Source organism: Ovis canadensis, chromosome 16 (genome assembly GCF_042477335.2).
Source record: "Ovis canadensis isolate MfBH-ARS-UI-01 breed Bighorn chromosome 16, ARS-UI_OviCan_v2, whole genome shotgun sequence".
Lineage (NCBI taxonomy): Eukaryota > Metazoa > Chordata > Mammalia > Artiodactyla > Bovidae > Ovis > Ovis canadensis.
Genome location: NC_091260.1, coordinates 19,879,265 through 19,898,154, shown reverse-complemented (window position 1 = coordinate 19,898,154; position 18,890 = coordinate 19,879,265). Strand labels below are relative to the sequence as shown.

The 18,890-nt window shown below is 41.0% G+C and overlaps 1 protein-coding gene across 3 annotated transcripts in view; it reads right to left on the bottom strand.

The window, feature by feature from the left end:
- Window positions 1–2,079: 2,079 nt before the first annotated feature.
- The window catches only part of LOC138421530 (beta-hexosaminidase subunit beta-like), a 32,367-nt gene continuing 15,556 nt past the window's right edge, over window positions 2,080–18,890 (bottom strand). For 2 of the 3 annotated variants that reach the window (XM_069555739.1, XM_069555742.1), the window contains 11 exons: window positions 15,795–15,841; window positions 15,422–15,532; window positions 11,743–11,844; window positions 9,755–9,884; window positions 7,210–7,390; window positions 6,136–6,222; window positions 4,845–4,917; window positions 3,866–4,040; window positions 2,799–2,889; window positions 2,550–2,654; window positions 2,080–2,253 (listed from right to left, as the gene is read on the bottom strand). In XM_069555739.1, the coding sequence (XP_069411840.1) occupies window positions 2,193–2,253; window positions 2,550–2,654; window positions 2,799–2,889; window positions 3,866–4,040; window positions 4,845–4,917; window positions 6,136–6,222; window positions 7,210–7,390; window positions 9,755–9,884; window positions 11,743–11,844; window positions 15,422–15,532; window positions 15,795–15,841 (1,163 nt within the window). In that variant the 3' untranslated portion in view covers window positions 2,080–2,192. The remainder of the gene's footprint in view (window positions 2,254–2,549; window positions 2,655–2,798; window positions 2,890–3,865; window positions 4,041–4,844; window positions 4,918–6,135; window positions 6,223–7,209; window positions 7,391–9,754; window positions 9,885–11,742; window positions 11,845–15,421; window positions 15,533–15,794; window positions 15,842–18,890) is intronic. The other variant, XM_069555740.1, reaches the window with a different exon arrangement.

The following is an 18,890-nucleotide window of genomic DNA, read 5'->3' as shown; positions in this document are numbered from 1 at the left end:
CCTGATGCTGTTTTAGCTTGCCTGAACGAGCCTGATGCGCTTGCTCTCCTTGGCCTTTGAAATCTGAAATTCTGAACAGAATTCTGATTATTTTACACTCAGCATGTGTTTCTACTTAGTGTGTTTTTAGCTCTCTCCTTTATTTCCCTCCTTGATTGCCCTGACTTGTAGCATGCGCTGTAACTAGAGGTTTCAAAAATAAAAGAGATGCATGAAGGAAATATGTCTTTGAGAGGGGAGAACCATTTTCTTTCCCTGTGTCTCTGGGCACATGTTCACAGGCGCTCCGCACAATCAGCTTTAGCAAGCGTCCTCCTGCAGCACATGCGTGAAGGCAGGAGCACACCCCACCTGAGGCCTCAGGTGCCCTGCTGGCACGCATGGGCGAGCGAACGCTGACGTTCTGGACTTCTTATACAGTGTTAAGGCAGGCTTCTGTCTTTTTGCTGGAGGCTCTGTGCTTGGATATGGACAGTATTTAATTTTTTATGAGTCTTCCCTTCATAACAGATGTCTGATCTGCAGTCTAAGGAAGAGGAGTAACATCTTTTAATTTCTTTAGCAGAGACATTACTTTGCCGACCAAGGTCCGTCTAGTCAAGGCTATGGTTTATCCTGTGGTCATGTATGGATGCGAGAGTTGGACTGTGAACAAAGCTGAGCACTGAAGAATTGATGCTTTTGAACTGCGGTGTTGGAGAAGACTCTTGAGAGTCCCTTGGACTGCAAGGAGATCCAACCAGTCCATTCTGAAGGAGATCAGCCCTGGGATTTCTTTGGAAGGAATGATGCTAAAGCTGAAACTCCAGTACTTTGGCCACCTCACGTGAAGAGTTGACTCAATGGAAAAGACTCTGATTTTGGGAGGGATTGGGGGCAGGAGGAGAAGGGGACGACAGAGGATGAGATGGTTGGATGGCATCACCGGCTCGATGGATGTGAGTTTGAGTGAACTCCGGGAGTTGATGATGGACAGGGAGGCCTGGTGTGCTGCGATTCATGGGGTCGCAAAGAGTCAGACATGACTGAGGGACTGAACTGAACTGAACTGAATTTCTTTAGGCTCTGAAGAAAGCTGATAAGCAAATTTTGGAGCCCCTGATGAATCTTGAGGTGACAGTGAGCAGAGACTACCTCAGCCCTGTCCTAGCAGACCTGGCACAGAGAAGAGGGAACATTCAGGAAATCCAGTCTCGCCAAGACAACAAAGTTGTTATCGGATTTGTTCCCTTAGCAGAAACCATGGTAGGTACTCTGTAACTAAATCTACATATTTTACATAAATTGCTGGAGAAACCCCAGGGGTTCTATCCGCACGGGTGTGGATGTGTGGGGGAGGGCTTTCCAGTCCTCCACAAAGTTTGAGGTGTGCTCTACCAAAATGTGTCATCAGCCTCCATGACCGTTTTTCCATCCCAAGCACTTATTTACTTCCACTGTTGCTGGCTCTCAGCCAGTTCTTCGTGTCATTCTTGTCCCCGCCAGCTTCTCCTGCTCTGGGACAGGCATCCGAGTGCCAGCAGTCTTTACCAAACGTTGGGACTGGGGGATGCTTCTGAAGCGGACCCCTGCTCCTGGTTTTCTGTCCTCCACAGTACTTACCAAATTTTTCCTGATAATGGTCAAACGATGTGCAGGGAGAGATCTGAGGCTTAACTTTGCAGAGATAACTAACTTAAATTATTTTGATTAGGGTTATTCAACTGTGCTTCGAACATTAACATCAGGCTCAGCTACTTTTGCCTTAGAGCTGTCTAATTATCAAGCCATGAATCCTCAAGATCAAAGTACGCTGCTCAGCCAGAGGCATGGCCTGTCCTAAGTCCTTGGAGGGAAACTCGGGAGCACCTACCTACTTCGTTTTCAGTAAGAACAATTTAAAAGAGAACTTGAACAGACGGTGGCACTGGTGATGTACCTGAGCTGTATTGTGTATCTAGTAAATTATTACTGTTGGTAGTTAAGATTCGGTCTTTTGGAATACACTGAGTGATAGATACCACAAGGTTTTCGGTTGGTTGATTTTACACTTCTCTCACAAGAAAGATGTCAGCCTTCTAACGTATAATAAGATGGAGGTTCAATCAATAAAAAGATATTTTATTCAAAAACATGATTTTTAAAATCAGGTTGATTGTAGTATGGATGACTGTGGGCTCTTTCCCATATCTTTCTTCTGTTTAAGCTCATTTTTACATTCTGCCCTCATGCTCACAATATCCAGGAAGGAGAGGCTGTGCAGCTATTCCTCGTCTGTAGGAAAAGTATAAACAAAAGATGTTTTAGATTAATTCATGTCTGTCTTAAGAAACTTAGCTCAAGTCAGAATCACTAAACCATACCATTAATTACTGAAGAGAGATTCATAATTCATGGAGAAACAGTTGCCAATTTTTCCTAATTAGATCACTACCTATTAGGTCACATACATTTCCATTTATAGCAAAAAAAAAATAAAAAAAATCCCAATAAGCTAGCTAATACTAAAAAGGTAAAAAAATCACCCTGTACTTAACAGTATCCTAGCCTGACAAATAAATGTGTCTTACCCGACCATTCTGCAGCGGTGTCTTGTTAGTCTCCTGTAGGCATCCCCTAGGTCTGTGACATCTTGGTGACTCCAGAGTCTCTCACCAACAGCACTCGCCCGAGGCCTAAAATTGAAACCACACATCCCCCAAGGCAATTTAAATTCATGTTTCCTTCAAGAAGCAAACCACACACTTGGGCAAGTTTCTAGTGCTTTCCCGCTTAAACTCAGGCCCCTTAGTCCACATGTCCTCCCGGAGGTTTCATACCATAGTCTTGGAGTAAGGTTAGTTGCATCCACATACTCTCCCCATATGCAGGCTTCTCCACCAATGACAAGCTGTTTCTGTTTCGGAGTACCTAGATTACAGTCAGTGGTGTGAGTTAGGTGGTTGCAACCTGAGGCTCACACACAGAGGTGGCACTGGTTTCTGGTATTAGCCTGGGGCAAGGCTTCTCTCTGGGAGTCAGGAGGACCTTGGGAGAAGTTCACAGCTGCGGCACAAAAATGGTGGCAAGCTTTATTGCCGCAACTGACCCCGTGGTTCACAGAGCATTTGTTAGTGTGTGTCGACTAATGTAGCAGGCCAGTAGTAAAGAGACCATTTTATTTTGGTTTTCTGCAAACTTATTTGGACACCGGAAGCTCTTCCCCTGGTTGCCTGTGAACAGTGTGCCAAGGAATGCAAGGTGGACGAGTGAGCACCACTCCTGCCTTCAATACCTGTCTTCTGATGTCAAAGAGACTAGGTATCTACAGTAATTACGACTTCTTGATTCTCAGAAAATGCTTTTGGAGAAACAGTTCCTGACAGACCTACAGTTTTGAAACTTTTTAAACACCAGAACACTTTTCCTCAAAGGAAATTGTATATTAAAGTCTAGTGTACAAAACTGGACAAAGCAGAACTGTTCTTAAGGGGTTTGAGAGCCTAGAGCCCCACCACTCAGACATGCCCACCCCCAAGGACGCCTCCTCCCCAGAACCCGGAAGCCACCGAACAGGACGCGATCCCTACTGAGGTGCCTTACATTGCAGAGGAAGCTCAGAGGAGAGACAAGGCTCCTGCAGTCAGGCCTCTTTGAATGCATAGTGACAAGTCTCATCAGTGTAAGGGAATCGTACTTTAGAAGTTCTTTCATTTAGGAAAGAATGTGGTTTCTTTCACAAAGTTTAAAATGATACTGAGTTCAGTCTGTTGGATTATACACAAGGAAAATCAAGGATCAAAGATAAAAGGGAGGGTAGTAGGTAGTACCTAGATAAAGATTCCCTGGAGGGAGGGGAGGGTTTGAAAAACCTAACACGTCGAATAATGGTGGTTGCTTCACTTACCCGCAAAGTTAAGAGGCTCCACAGAATAGTACCCAGTCCAGTCTTCTCCATAACTGATCAAATCTAAGTACCAAGGAGCAGAAATGATCACAGGGAAGCCAGCTGCTGTAATTTTCCTTAGTTTCATATGAAATTTGTGCTTTTTCCATACTTGAACTACAGTGCCTGGTGTAAGCTATTAAAGTTACAAATGAAATATGTATTAGGTCTTGCAGCTACAGGAGATGAAATCAAAAGTCTAAGGCATTGTAGCTAATAACTTTTCAAGATCCTTGAATAAAGCAATGTTTTCTTCTTTCCCCTTTCCTCTTTGAGGTAATATCTAATGCTATTTGTAATAACAGGGACGTAGACATTTCATCAAACCTTTTAATTTTTTACCTTTTGTCTACATACAATGCCATGTAGGTGTAATAAATTAAGGCATTAGTCCGATTTCTACCACACTGTTTTACTTACTTTGGAACTTAGAGGATGCCACTAACCCTTCTGGAAAGATAATACAAGTAGCTGGACTTTCAAATTTTCAGTTGCCCCAAAGGAAAATAAAGAATTCTGATTATGCCAGAGAGAAGTACCATTTAAAAAAAAAGTACACTTGACAGTGATACTTAAAAAAAGATGAAGGTTACCTTAACAGCAAAAAAGACTCATTCTTATCTGTTGTTCTGCCCTTCTGAAAAAAGGAACATTTTTCAAAGAACCTCACTTTGTTACTAAGAATGAGATGGAGAGGGAGGAGGGAAAATGGGAGAGAAGAGAAGCAGGCCGCACTGAGGGATGAAGTAAATGGAAGAAATCAGATAAATGCCATCGTCACTGGTGTCAGTGTGCGGCTCCTGCCTACCAGCAGCGTAAACGGAAAGATAAGCTGACCTCCCCCAGCATTACAGGGAAAGCTTAGGGTTCTTCCATCCAAGGTGTTAGAGTATTAAGTCTCATATTATCAGAACCACACGCAGTATTAGTAACCTCTCACCTTGCCTTCATCATCATAAACCTCTTGCCAGACTATGGATCTCTTCTTCATGGCTGAAATCATATCCAAAACCCTACCATTGAAAAAAATTACAAAGTTATTTCAGATCACAAACTTGCAGTGTGTGTAAAGAATGCACATTTTATACCAAAGACTGCAACACTGACAGATGCCTTTCAGTATGTGCGTGTGAAGCCGCTTCGGTGTCCCACTGTCGCGACCCCATGGACTGTACAGTCTATGGGATTCTCCAGGCCAGAATACTGAAGCTGGTAGCCTTTCCCTTCTCCAGGGGATATTCCCAACCCAGGGATCGAACCCAGGTCTCCCGCATTGCAAGCGGATTCTATCCCAGCTGAGCCACAAGGGAAGCCCCTTTTTACACTGGTAAAGCAGTGCTTAAAAAATATTAAAAAAGTATGCAGCCATATGCATGCATGCTCAGTCGTGTCCAACTCTTTGTGACCCCATGTATGGACTGTAGCCCGCCATGCTCCTCTGTCCATGGGATTTTCTAGGCAAGAATACTCGAGTAGGTTATCATTGCCTCTTCCAGGGGATCCTCCCAGCCCAGGGATCGAACCCATATCTCATGCACTGCAAGCAGATTCTTCACTGCTGAGCCGTCAGGGAAGCCCATGAAACCACATGTGCCCAATGAGGTCACCAACACTTACTGTCTGGCTCTTTACAAAATACGTTTCCTACTCTTCACCATAGGGCAGCACTGTTGAGTAGCTCTATCTTCAGGGAAGGGAATGCTCTATATATGCACTTTCCAGTATGGTAGCACTAGTCTCATCTAGCTGTTGGCTCCTGAACATGTGAAATGTGGCGAATGTGACTGAGGAACTGAATTTTTAACTTTTTCAAGTATACTTTAAATACAAACAGCCACATGTGGCTGTGGCTGCCATACCAGACAGCACAGGTATAGAGTAAAAGCAGTGCTGGAGTTGACAAAATAAATTCCAGGAGCTAGACGGTGACGAAGCCTTCGCAGGGTAGCCTGGGTTTTCAGCTGAGTTCACAGAGCAGATAACTTACCACCCTACGTCTCAACAGTCACCAAAAGGATTGGAGTCACCATGTTATCGATTTAAAGAGAATAATGGGTACTGCACCCTCCCTTATGATTTTTCATCTGTACTTTGTGTAACAAAGATTATAACATGTACACTTTGAAAAGGAGTGGAGAGAAAATGAGAAAATTAAATAGTACTAAGTAAGAGCTTAAACTTTTACAAAAGGCACTGATGAAACAAACAGAAGTAGGCTTTCAGTAACTTACTTCTGCATATAGAAAGATTGTAGTTTCTCAAATTTTTTGCCAAAGCCTTTGTTCCTCATGAAATGCAGGACTGCTGGATTGGACTTCCTTAAACAAAAACAGTTATAAAAATTTCATTAAAAGTTCCATCTGCCCAATCTTTTTAAAGCAACAGATATCCCCAACATCATTTATACAGATGGAAATCTATTAAAGTTTGTAAAGAGTAAAATAAGCCTAATTTTGACTAAATTAAGCCTAAAATAAGCCTAATTATGAGGAGCTACTCCATGTCCAAGGTCAGGGGCAGCGGCCGAGAGGAGCTACCCCTCATCTGAGGTCAGGGCTGGCGGCCGAGAGTGCCAAGTTGGTGATGGACAGGGAGGCCTGGCGTGCTGCAATTCATGGGATTGCAGAGTCAGACACGCCTGAGTGACTGAACTGAACTGAACTGATGCCTAAAATAAGCCTGCTGCTGCTGCTGCTAAGTCGCTTCAGTCGTGTCTGACTCTGTGAGACCCCATAGACGGCAGCCCACCAGGCTCCCCCGTCCCTGGAATTCTCCAGGCAAGAACACTGGAGTGGGTTGCCATTTCCTTCTCCAATGCATAAAAGTGAAAAGTGAAAGTGAAGTGGCCTAATTACACCTAAAATAAGTCTAAAATTTAATTATGAGTTATCTTAACTTTCCACTGCAATTAATTTTTTTAGAAGCTGATATCCTGTAAAAATGGCTTTCCCTAAGCTCCCTCATCATTCTTCCATCTAAGGCTATTTGCACAGAAGATTTTTACTAGAAAAATCTCTCCCACTTAATCACTACCCTCTTCACTAAAGCTATTGTTCTGTATTTAGCTTTTTTAAAATTTCCATTTTCTTCTGCATTTTAATTCTCCTTCCTACAGGCTTCTGTCAATAGCATCAGTGTGTGAATTCTATAAACAATTCACCATCTTAGGAGTTGTGGTCCCAGGTTAACACATCACAGAGGTGTTCCCCCAAGTCTTTCCTCTTCCCAGAGACACCTCTACACCCACTTCAAGTGCAAGAGGTTTTAGAAAAGGGTGGAGGGGCGTGGTCAACAAAGTTTCATACCAACAATTAAAATCTACTTCATCTCCTCCCAGATGAATGAATTCATCTGGAAACACAGTACCAATTTCTTTGAAAAGTTTAGACAGGAAGCTGTAAGTTGAATTCAATATAGGGTTTATAGGTCCGAAAGTCCCAGACGGCTCTCTCGAGTGATAACATGGAGTCAGGACATCTTTCTGGCCTGGAAGGAAACACGGAGAAAGGAGAGGTTCAGGCACAAAGACAAGGCTCTGCACATGACTGTACTACTTTGTTTTGTTGAAGATATATGTTATACAGAAAAAGATAAGCAGGTTTACTCAGAGTTACTTTGGTAATTTCTTCAGATAAGAAAAGGGATAACTAATTCCTGAATTCTGCCCCTGTGCTGCTTTGCTTCCGTTTCCATCAGCCTCTCTGAGGTGTTACCCATTTCAGATACCATCTTAAATACTGGTGGCTGGTGGTTTAGTTGCTAAGTGGTGTCCGACTGTTGCAACCCATGGACTGTAGCCCACCAGGCTCCTCTGTCCATGGGATTCTCCAGGCATGAATACTGGAGCCTGTTGCCATTTCCTTCTCCAGGGGATCTTCCTGACCTGGGAATTGAACCTGGGTCTCCTTCACTATAGGCAGATACTTTACCAACTGAGCTACAAGGGAAGCCCCATCTCAAATATTAAGGGCTCCCAAATCTTCAGCCAGTCTTCTCCCAATCTTCCTTTTCCTCAAGTTTCAATCCATATTTCAAATTCCCTGCTGAACACAATTAGCTTCACTTCAAATATAATCCGACATGGCTTCCTCGGTGGGTCAGAGGTAGAGAATCTGCCTGCCAGTGCAGGAGACACAGGTTCAATCCCTGGTCTGGGAAGATCCCACACGCGGAGCAACTAAGCCCATGCGCCACAACTTCCGAGCCCTCCTGCCACAACCAGAGAGCAGCCCCCGCTCGCTGCAACCAGAGGACAGCCTGCGCGGCACAAGACCCAGCGCGGCCCAAATAAATAAATACAACCTAACAGAAACCAGATTCTCTCCTCCAACTCCTTCTGTAGCTTCCCAGTTGTCACATTCTGGTGAGCCAGTCACCATCCCACCAAGTCTCTCGTCCCTCTCCTGCTGGACTCAGTCAGTTGCCAAGTTCTGTGGACTGTATTTCCAGAATGTCTCCCAGTTCAATACATTGTTTGCCATCACTGTTATCAGCATTCTGCTCTCGGACCTTCACTTCCATCTGCCACTTTCACCCAGGGTTCCCTGCACTGAGGACCCACCGTGTCCCTCTTCTACCCTGCAGCTCTCACTGGCTTCCGTGCCTCCTGACGAAGCGCAAACTCCTCACCCAAGGCCTACCATGCTACTTTTTCAGACTCATTTCCCACTATTCTCCAGGTCTATTCTAATAATTTTTATTGAACAATTATAAATGCTAGGTGCAGTGCTATGTGCTTTATATTCATTTTTTTAATCTTCAAAAAACATGACATGATGGCTACTACTAATACACCATTTTAGAGATGGGAAGTCTGAGAATGAGATGTTCTGTAACTTGCGCAAGGTCACTCAGTTTATAAATGCGAGAAAGTGAAAAGCGAAAGTGATATTCGCTCAGCTATGTCCGACTCTTTGCAACCCATGGACTACAGCCTGCCTGACTCCTCTGTCCATGGAATTCTCCAGGCAAGAATACTGGAGTGGGTTGCCATGCTCTTCTCCAAGGGATCTTCACCTCCCAGGGATAAAACCTGGGTCTCCTGCATTGCAGGCAGATTCTTTACCATCTCAGCCACCAGGGAAGCCCATAAGTGCCAGAAGCAGGACTCAAATCCCAGGCAGTCTCGCTGCAGAAGCAGTTCTTAAGCATCCAATAGCAAAGAATGCGCCTGCAATGCAGGAGACCCAGTTCGATTCCTGGGTGGGAAAGGTCCCCTGGAGAAGGGACAGGCTACTCACTCCTGGAGTGAGTATTCATGGGCTTTCCTGGTTGCTCAGATGGTAAAGAATTCCCCTGCAATATGGAAGACATGGGTTCATCCAGGGGTTGGGAAGATCCCCTGGAGAACAGCATGGCAACCCACTCCAGTATTCCTGCCTGGAGAATCCCCATGGGCAGAGGAGCCTGGGGGCTACAGTCCAGGGGGTCACGAAGAGTTGGACACGACTGAGAGGCTAAGCACAGCACAGTACATACTGCTCTCTCCTGTGCTGTCCTCCAGCTAAATGCCTTTCCTGTTGTTCCCTCTACCAGAAACAAGAATATATTCTTTGATGTCTCAAGAACATTTTAGGTGTTACTTCACTCATGTAACTGTTTAACTCACTTTTCACATTCTACTTGTTGTAATCATTTCTTGTTTTCTTTTCTTCCTTGTGTTTATACTTTAGGCAATGCCTAGATACAGTGACCTGCTCACAGCAGACATATAGTAGTTATTGAATTACAACCATCAATAGTGCTACCTTTGTGCAAATCACAACTAAGAACAAAATAAGCAAACACCAAGTCATGAGATGCAGGAGCACACGTGTTCACTTTTAGCAACTCAAAAAACACACTCCTTACCTTTTCCCCAAGATGCCGTATGTCCAGGGCTATCAAATTCTGGCAGGACGCGAATCCCTCGGAATCGGGCATATTCAACCACTGTATGGACATCGTTTGGTGTATAAACATGAGACAAAGAATAGCTTCCCTGCAAAAGTCACATTTATTAAAATTAAAATATATGAGCTGCTTATGGTTCTGTTTGTACTTTGGTATCTGCCAACAGACTTTTCAGGTATCATAAAGTATTAAAGTCTTATGTAATGTTGGATGACTCATTTAAATTATCTGTTTACTATATCTTATCAGTAAGCTTTCACCACACTTTGGGTTAATTCCAGATTTATTGACAGAACTATCTATTGACAGAACCAGTACCTTGTTTTAGCAATGTTTACCATCACGCTATTTCAACCTCATGTGACCGTATGACAAAATAGAAATAAAAGGTTCTACTCCAAAGTGAAAATTCTGAATATATTGCCCTTGTCAGTTTCAGAATCAAAATTCACAGATTATTACAAAACATAGCTGTTGGCATTCAAGATCACTTTAATTACTGTCAGCAGTAAAAATTCCCCTTGAGATGCCCTGATTTTATTTTTTTTAATTAAAGATTACCTTTGGTCCTGTTTTATGTTCTTGAAAAATTAGAAGTCAGTATCAGTGGTAAATAAAGGTCCATTAAAAGTGTTACTATGGCACATCTCTCAAGGTATAAATATATAAATATAAATAAATGCTCAGCTCCTTAAAAAGTAGTCTTGTCTTCCCCAATCCCAACAACAAATTTGTATTGAATCAAGAGCTGATCCCAGTTTATAGTAAATACAGGGGACAGAAGAACATATTGATACTGGAAAGGCAATCAACAAAACCCAGATTGTGGAAAACTACAGGACAAATTGAGCTTCGTTTCCTCAATGAAAATAATAAAAGAAAAATAAAAAGACAAGGTCAGGGATGGGCACCCATAGATCTAAAGAGAACAGAAATATTAACTGACCACAATGTATGGAGTTTATTTGCATCCCACTGCAAATAAAACAACTGTTTTAAAGAAAAAGGCACTTGGGCATACAGGAATAATGATTGGCTATCTGGATTATTGCTAATTTTTTAGCTGTGATAAGGAGTTATTTTTAAACAGGCCTTTTTACCAATAAGAGATGATGTCTGAGATTACCTTCAAAATAATGGTGGAGGGGATATAGGTGTTGTAGGATTGGCCATTACTTTATTGAAGCTGAGCGATGAGGAAATGGGAATTCATTAAGTCCCACTTCTGTATATGTTTGGAGCTTTCCATATTAAAAGCAAACAACAACAGGAGTGTTGCTAGGCTTTCAATCCAAACCACATCAAAACTTTAAGGAAAGCTTTGGAATTGTGACCAGAGGACTGATTCAGGGTCTTGGCTCTGCCCCTTCATAACTACAGCTCTGCATGAGGCATGCAGCTTCTCTTGCTGCCAGTGGCTAGCGCTGCAGCACAGGTCTCAGTGAGGCAGCAGGGAGGCTGGCGCCCTGCGCCACTGCTCCACAACTCAGTCAACTTGAACACTGCTAACACCATTATTTTCTGCAAAGGAGCCATTATCTCTTAAGATTCCCTACTTCATACAGTTTTTTAGAGAGAAAAGAAGTTGTCATTTACAGAATTCAGAACAATTCTGTTTAAAACTTATACAGTTGGGCTACTTGATAAATATAATTATTCAACTTTATGTTAATCACAAAAGGTTCAGGTCTCCTACATCCATTAAGCTTTTAAATCTGTATTTCTGTAGCCCCATAAATGTTTACGTTTATGATAACAATTACAAAAGCAGACCAGTTTTGTGGACCTAAAATGTTCAGCAATAGCATATTAAAAATTTTAAACCATGAATATCTAAGTTTTACATTTAAATTATATTCATAATAAGAAACATTTAAGCTACAAACTTCTAAGGAAACCATACCAAAAATTTTCATACACCAACAACAATAACATGAATTACTCACTTTATTGCTTAATTCAGGAAAAGTGATGCTCTGATAAGGGAAAGACTGGTCATCCACTATGTGCCAGTGGAGAACATTAAACTTATTAAAGGCCATGGCATCCTGCAAGCAAACAAGTTGAAAATTTATACACCTTAAAACCACAATGAGATTATCAACTCATACCTGTCACAATGGCTATTATCAAAAAGGACACAAGAAATGTCGGTGGGAATGTGGAGAAAAGGGAGCCCTCATAAACTCTTGGTGGGAATGTACATTGGTACAGACAACAGTTTGGACGTTTCTCGAAAGACTGAAAATAAAACTTACCGTATGACCCAGCAATTCCACCTCTTGGTATACATACCTCCAAAAACAAAAACACTAATCCAAAAAGATATGTGCACCCCAGTGTTCACAGCCCCATTATTTACAATTGCCAAGATACAGAAGCTACCTACGTGTTCATTAACAGATGAATGGATCAAGATGCAGTGTATGTAGTGGATAGACACAATGTAGTGGATAGACACAATGTAGTGGATATACATTTCTCTGTATATAATGGGATTCTACTCTGCAATAAAAAAGAATGAAATTTTGCTATCTACGAGATGGATGGACTTGAAGGACATTATACCAAGTAAAGTAAATCATACAGAGAAAGATAAAAACTGTGATAGCACTTGTATGTGGACTCTAAAACATACAACAAACTAGTGACTATAATAAAAAAGAAGCAGACTCACAGAAAGAACAAACCCAGTGGGGAGGAAAAGGAAAAATAATTACATGTCACAGATATACATTCCAATTTATTAATATACTTACTATATTCAGGATTGTTCCCAATGTGCCTGTTTCCTTTTAAAATTTCCTTTTCAACAAGGGAAGGATGTGAAGAAGTATAAATTTCTTTTCATTTTTCAAAAAGCCTATATACAATTTATATCATAAATTAAAACTTTAACTTTGCCCTACTGGAAGAGAGCCAGCTCATGAATTCCCAGTAGCTCTTGGCTACCACTACTGTGGTGTTTGGGAATAGAGCAGAGGAAAAATGGATTTACAATTCCCACAATTCTGAGATTTTAGTGCCAACTACAAATGAAAGAAATTCAGTACACACACAGCACAAATCCAAGTAACATTCTCAGAAATTTGGGGGACACTGACACTGATTTTATGTATACTCTGGAGGAATAAACAATATAATATGTATATAAAATATAAAAGATGATATGAAGAAAGTGGAAAATTAAGTGGAGAGACTTTCCCTATCAGAGAATCAGAACATATAGCCTCCCTCCTCAAGATGTGGCAAGAAGGTGGAGCAGGAAGACCCTCTTACTCACCTCCTGCCATAAACACAGCAAAATTACAACTATTAAGAGCAATTACTGATGAGAAGGACCTGAAAACTAGCAGAAAAGATGTCTTCAGAACTCAAGATATAAAGATGGAAACACAAGGAGACAAGTAGGTGGGTTAAGACCCATAGTCCTGGGTAGATGACCCACAAATGGGAGGCTATCACAGTTGCAGAGGTTCTCCCCAAAGGGGTGAGGAATCCGAGCCCATATCAGGCTCTGCAGACCAGGGGGTCCAACACTGGGACAGTTAGCCCCCAAAACATCTAGCATTGAAGGCCAGCAGGACTTGAATACGGGAGAGCTGAAGGGCTACAAGAGACAGATTATGCTTTTCAAATTTCACAAACTCTAGTCCCAAGGCAGAGGCAGTAATTTTTAAGAAGCCAGGGTCAGAACCACTTGCCGATGTTAGCCTCCCAGAGAGGCAGGAGACTACTGGGAATCCCCTTGGGAACAAAAGCACTAAAGGGACCCATCTGGGGAGCTTGCCGACACTGGTGATGTCAAGTGCTATCTTGGAGTCCTCACTCTAGACTGTCAGCACCAGAGACTCAACTGCCCATCAACAGGCCAGCGCCAGGCCCAGAAGCCAGTCCCACAGGCAGCGGCCCCAGGGCCCAGCTCTGCCCACCCATGGAGTAGCAGCCCCCATAGGAGAAAGGGCCTGTTATATAGGAACCTTATGGTAACTACAAACCAAAAACCTATTAATAGGTACACACACAAAGAAAGGAATCCAGACATAACACTAAAGATAGCCATCACATGGCAAGGGAAGAGAGAGCAAAAGAAGATAAAAGGAACAAAAGAGAACTACGGAAACAACCCAAAACAATTAACAAAATGACAGTACGTATATGTCCATCAATGGCAACTTTAAATGTAAACAGACCAAGTTCTCCAGTCAGAATAGAGTAGACTCAGCCATAAAAAAATTGGAATCTTGCCATTGCGACAACATGGGTAACTCTAGAGGATATTATGTTAAACACATCAGAGATACATCAGAGAAAGACAAATACCAAGGATCTCGCTCATCTGTGAAGCCTAAAAAGCAAAATGAAACAAAAACGGACTCAAATACAGAGAATGGTTGCCAGGAGGGTAAGGGGGTGGGTGAAAACAGGTGAAGAGGATTATGAGGAAAGAACCTCCAGGTACACAGTAAATAAGCCCTGGGAATGTAATGATATTGTAGTAACTATACGGGTATAGATGGACACCAGACTTATCCTGGTGGTCATTTCATAAGGTATGCCAGTGTCAAACCATGATTTAGTATACCTGGAAGTAACAGAATATTGTATGTCAACTATATTCAATAGAAAAGAATCATAAGTTAATTCATTCTTCAAGTCTAAAATGAGATAAATGGGACATAAAAATTTATGTCAGTCCTTGGTAAATGAGATTATGGGATCACTATTTTATGTATATCTATGTTCAAACTTTTTTTTATGCTAAGCCTGTATTTCTTTCATTAAAAATTACAATTATATCTTTTGAAGAAAAATCAAGGTTTTAATGGAAATGTAAAAATAACTTTTTTATAACATGCTATATTCATAAATGATTCGGTGAAGATACAGGAAAACTTCTTGACCCTAATAAACTGACAGTGATGGAAGGGATGAACCAATAAAAAGTCAGTAAGAGAAGAGTTACGTCAACTTTGCTTCCCAGCTCCCAACACCTGAGGTTCCCTATTTCTTTGGGACATTTTCTTAGTTATAAGCTGCTCTCAGATTCCTTTCTAGGCCACTGAAAAAACAGTAAATGGAAGTCACAGAATTAATGGTCAGTAACTGGAGATACTGGAGAAGGAAACAGCAACCCACTCCAGTATTCCTGCCTAGGAAATCCCGCGGACAGAGGAGCCTGGTGGGCTACAGTCCATGGGGTCACAAGAGTCGGACGGAGTAACTCAACAGTAACAGCAGCAACTAGAGGTAATGTATTCCTCGTGAAGTCTCCACCCATGATTATTTGACAATTGAGATTTACACAGAGGGCCAATAGGCAGCATTAAAACTGAGTGTTTTTCTTAACAATGCTGACTGAATACTGGGTTAGCCTCTCTCCCACCTCAATGAAAACAAAAGGGTGATTCCCTAGGGGGCTCCCACTTCTCTGCAGAGGAAATACATTTCTCAGGGAAGGGAGGGAAGAAAGTCCACTGCTCATACTTAGTATAGGGAAATATATTAGTGTATGGAAAATGAATCCCTTGTTCCAGCCAGCACAACAGCACTGTGACCAACATAAAGTAACAACATAAAAGAACACTTCTTCAGAACAGACGATGGATGAACATAATTACCTACCAGAGTTTTCAAAATAGTCTTAACGGGGAGAAAGTGCCTAGATGTATCGATTAAAATTCCTCTATGAGGAAACCTGGGAGAATCTACAATGTTGGATTCATTGGCAGTGAACTAAAAGACAAAAGAAAACTTTTATTTATTTTTAGAATTTTCTCCAGTTCAATGATGATTACAGCTGTCAATGCAAGTATGGGATAAGAGATTAATTTAAAACCAAACAAAGTGTAAAAATTACATTTACCATCTAAGAGACATACTTGGGGAGAAAAAACATTCAAGAAGCAAAAAATAGCTAAAAAGTTTACATTTTTTTAATAGAATGTTTTATTATGTCTACCCAATAATGTTAGTAACATACAGTAATCATACTTACAGTCCCAGAAGAATGTTGATAAATCAACTGGCTAAAGGTCTCTAAACCTGAGGAAAATAAAATTTATAATTTATTGTATTAATTTATAAAGGAAACAATAAAAGATATATTATCCAAGCATAGAACCATAACCAGGAAAGGCAAATAAAATTAAACATGTTATACTCTGTAACATGCTCTCTAAAATCAAGGCTCAATTTTTAAAAATCCCCGTTGCTATGAAAAAAAAATATTTTACTTAATTGTGCCCATACCGTTGTTTCTGTTGTAATGATAAACACAAAAAAATAATGTTTTAAGAAAACAAAATTCCAGTTCCTTAATAAGTTTATAGCATTATAAGAAAGAATTTTTATAATACAATATTATACGCACTTTAGAAGGTACCTAAATTTAACAGAGGGCAAAGAGGCTCAGAAAACATCATTGAAACTATAAAGGCCCAAGTTACAGTGTTTTATTTATAACAGCAGAGACTCTTTTTTATGCATGTGGACTGTTCCCTATATTATAGGCCATTTCCTCTATCTAGCCTCGACTTTACCAAAATTCATGGTTCTAGCTGACAACTATATTGCCAAGGAAAATTTTAACCTAAGAATACAGGGATACTTCAGTTTCTTGCATTTCACAGATAACTGCATTTTCTTACCAATCAAAGGTTTGAAGCAACCTTGCATTGTCAGATGATGATCAGTATTTTTTTCCAATTGAGTGTTTTTAAATTGGGGGAGGAAACAGCAACCCACTCCATTATTCTTGCCGGGGAAATCCCATGGACAGAGGGGCCTGGTGGGCTACAGTCCATGGGGTCACAAAGAGTCGGACACGACTTAACGACAACGTAACATTTTAAAATTAAGGTATGTACTTATTTTTAAGACATAATGCGATTGCTCTGTACTGTTGAAAAACTACAGAATAGTGTAAGCATAACTTTTATATGCCCTGGGAAACCAAAATATTTGTGTGACTCCCTTTATCGAGACAGTCAGTTTACTGTAGCGCTCTAGAACCAAACCCACTGTATCTCCAAGGCTTCCCTGTGGTACAAACTCAAATAACAGAGAAGATGTGACAACATACTACAAAACCACGAAAGATCATGAGAGACTGCTATGACCAATTACATGCCAACAAATTTGACAACTTAGAAGAAATGAATAAACTCCCAGAAAGAACACCTACCAAGACTGAATGACGAAGAAACAGAATCAGAGACTCATTACTTGTAAGGAGATGGTAACAATAATAAAACATGTCCAACAAACAAAGGCCAGGACCAGAAGGCTTCACTAGTGAACTCTACTGGAAATTTAAAAAAGAATTAATTATTAGGATATGTCACCAAAAGCAAAAGAAATAAAAGCAAAAATTAACAAATGGGATGACACCAAAGTAAAAGCTTCTTCACTTCAAAGGAAATCAACGAAAAGGCAATCTACCAAAGGGAAGAAGATATTTGCAAACTACGTTATCTATTAAGAGGTTAATATATAAAGAACTTGCACAACTCAATAGCAAAAAACAGTCCAATTAAAAAATGGGTAGAAGATTGTGAACAGGTATATTTTTCAAGGAAGACACAAAAATAGCCAACAGGTACATGAGAAGGTGCTCAACATTATTAAGCATCAGTTCAGTTCAGTCGCCTAGTCGTGTCCGACTCTTTGAGACCCCATATACTACAGCAGGCCAGGCCTCCCTGTCCATCCCCAATTCCTGGAGCTTACTCAAACTCATATCCATTGAGTCAGTGATGCCATCCAACCATCTCACCCTCTGTCATCCCCATCTCCTCCTGCTTTCAACCATTCCCAGGGTCTTTTCAAATGAGTCAGTTCTTCGCATCAGATGGCCAAAGTATTGGTATTTCAGCTTCAGAATCAGTCATTCCAAAGAATATTCAGGACTGATTTCCTTTAGGATGGACTGGTTGGATCTCCTTGCAGCCCAAGGGACTCTCAAGAGTCTTCTCCAACACCACAGTTCAAAAGCATCAATTCTTTAGTGCTCAGTTTTCTTTATAGTCCAACTCTCACATCCATACATGACTACTGGAAAAACCAAAGCTTTCACTACATTAACCTTTGTTGACAAAGCAATGTCTCTGCTTTTTGATATGCTGTCCAGGTTGGTCATAACTTTAAATATTAACCATCAGGGAAAGGCAAATCAAAACCAGTGACCTATCACCTCACGCTTGTTAGAATGGCCATGATCAAAAGCACAAGAAATAACAAGTGTTGGCAAGGATATGCAGTAAAAGGATCCCTTATGTACTGTTCATGGGAATATAAACGGGTGAAGCCACTATACAGCTACCACATGATCCAGCAATTCCACCTCTGGGTATTTATCCAAAGAAAACAAAAACTCTAAGTCCCTCCACCCCAATAATGTACCTCTGTGTTCACTGCAGCATTAACTGCAATAGCCAAGAAATGGAAACAACCTATCCATCAAAGGATGAATGGATAAAGATGCGGTGTGCATATGTATACAGTGGGATACTATTCAGCCACAGAAAGAAGGAAATCTTTCTGTTTGTGACAACATGGGTGGAACTTAAGGCCATTATGCTAAATGAAATAAGACAAAGACAAACACTACATGATCTCCATTAGATGTGGAATCTGGAAAACCAAAACCAAGCTCATAAACACGAAGAATAGATGGGTAGTGACTAGAGGCAGGGGTAGGGGGTGGGCCAAATGGGTGAAGGGGATCAGAAAGTACAGTCTTTCGCATAGACGTGAGTCCTAGAGACGTGGGGCACGGCACAGTGACTGCGATTAGTAAACACTGTGCTGCCTATTCGCAAGCTGCTAAAAAGAGGAAATCTCAGACGTTCCCATCATTAGAAAAACAATTATTTTCTAACTATGTGTGGTGACGGATGCTAACTAAACTTACTGTGGTGATCATTTGCATTATATACAAATATCAAATCATCATGTTGTAAGACTGAAACTAATATAATTTTATGTCAATTATACCTCAAAAAAATTAGGGAAGAATAAAATGTTCAAAGTTGCTTTGGCTATGCCTCCCTCTTACCCCAAAATACAGAATAACTTTGGAATTTTCTGTTAA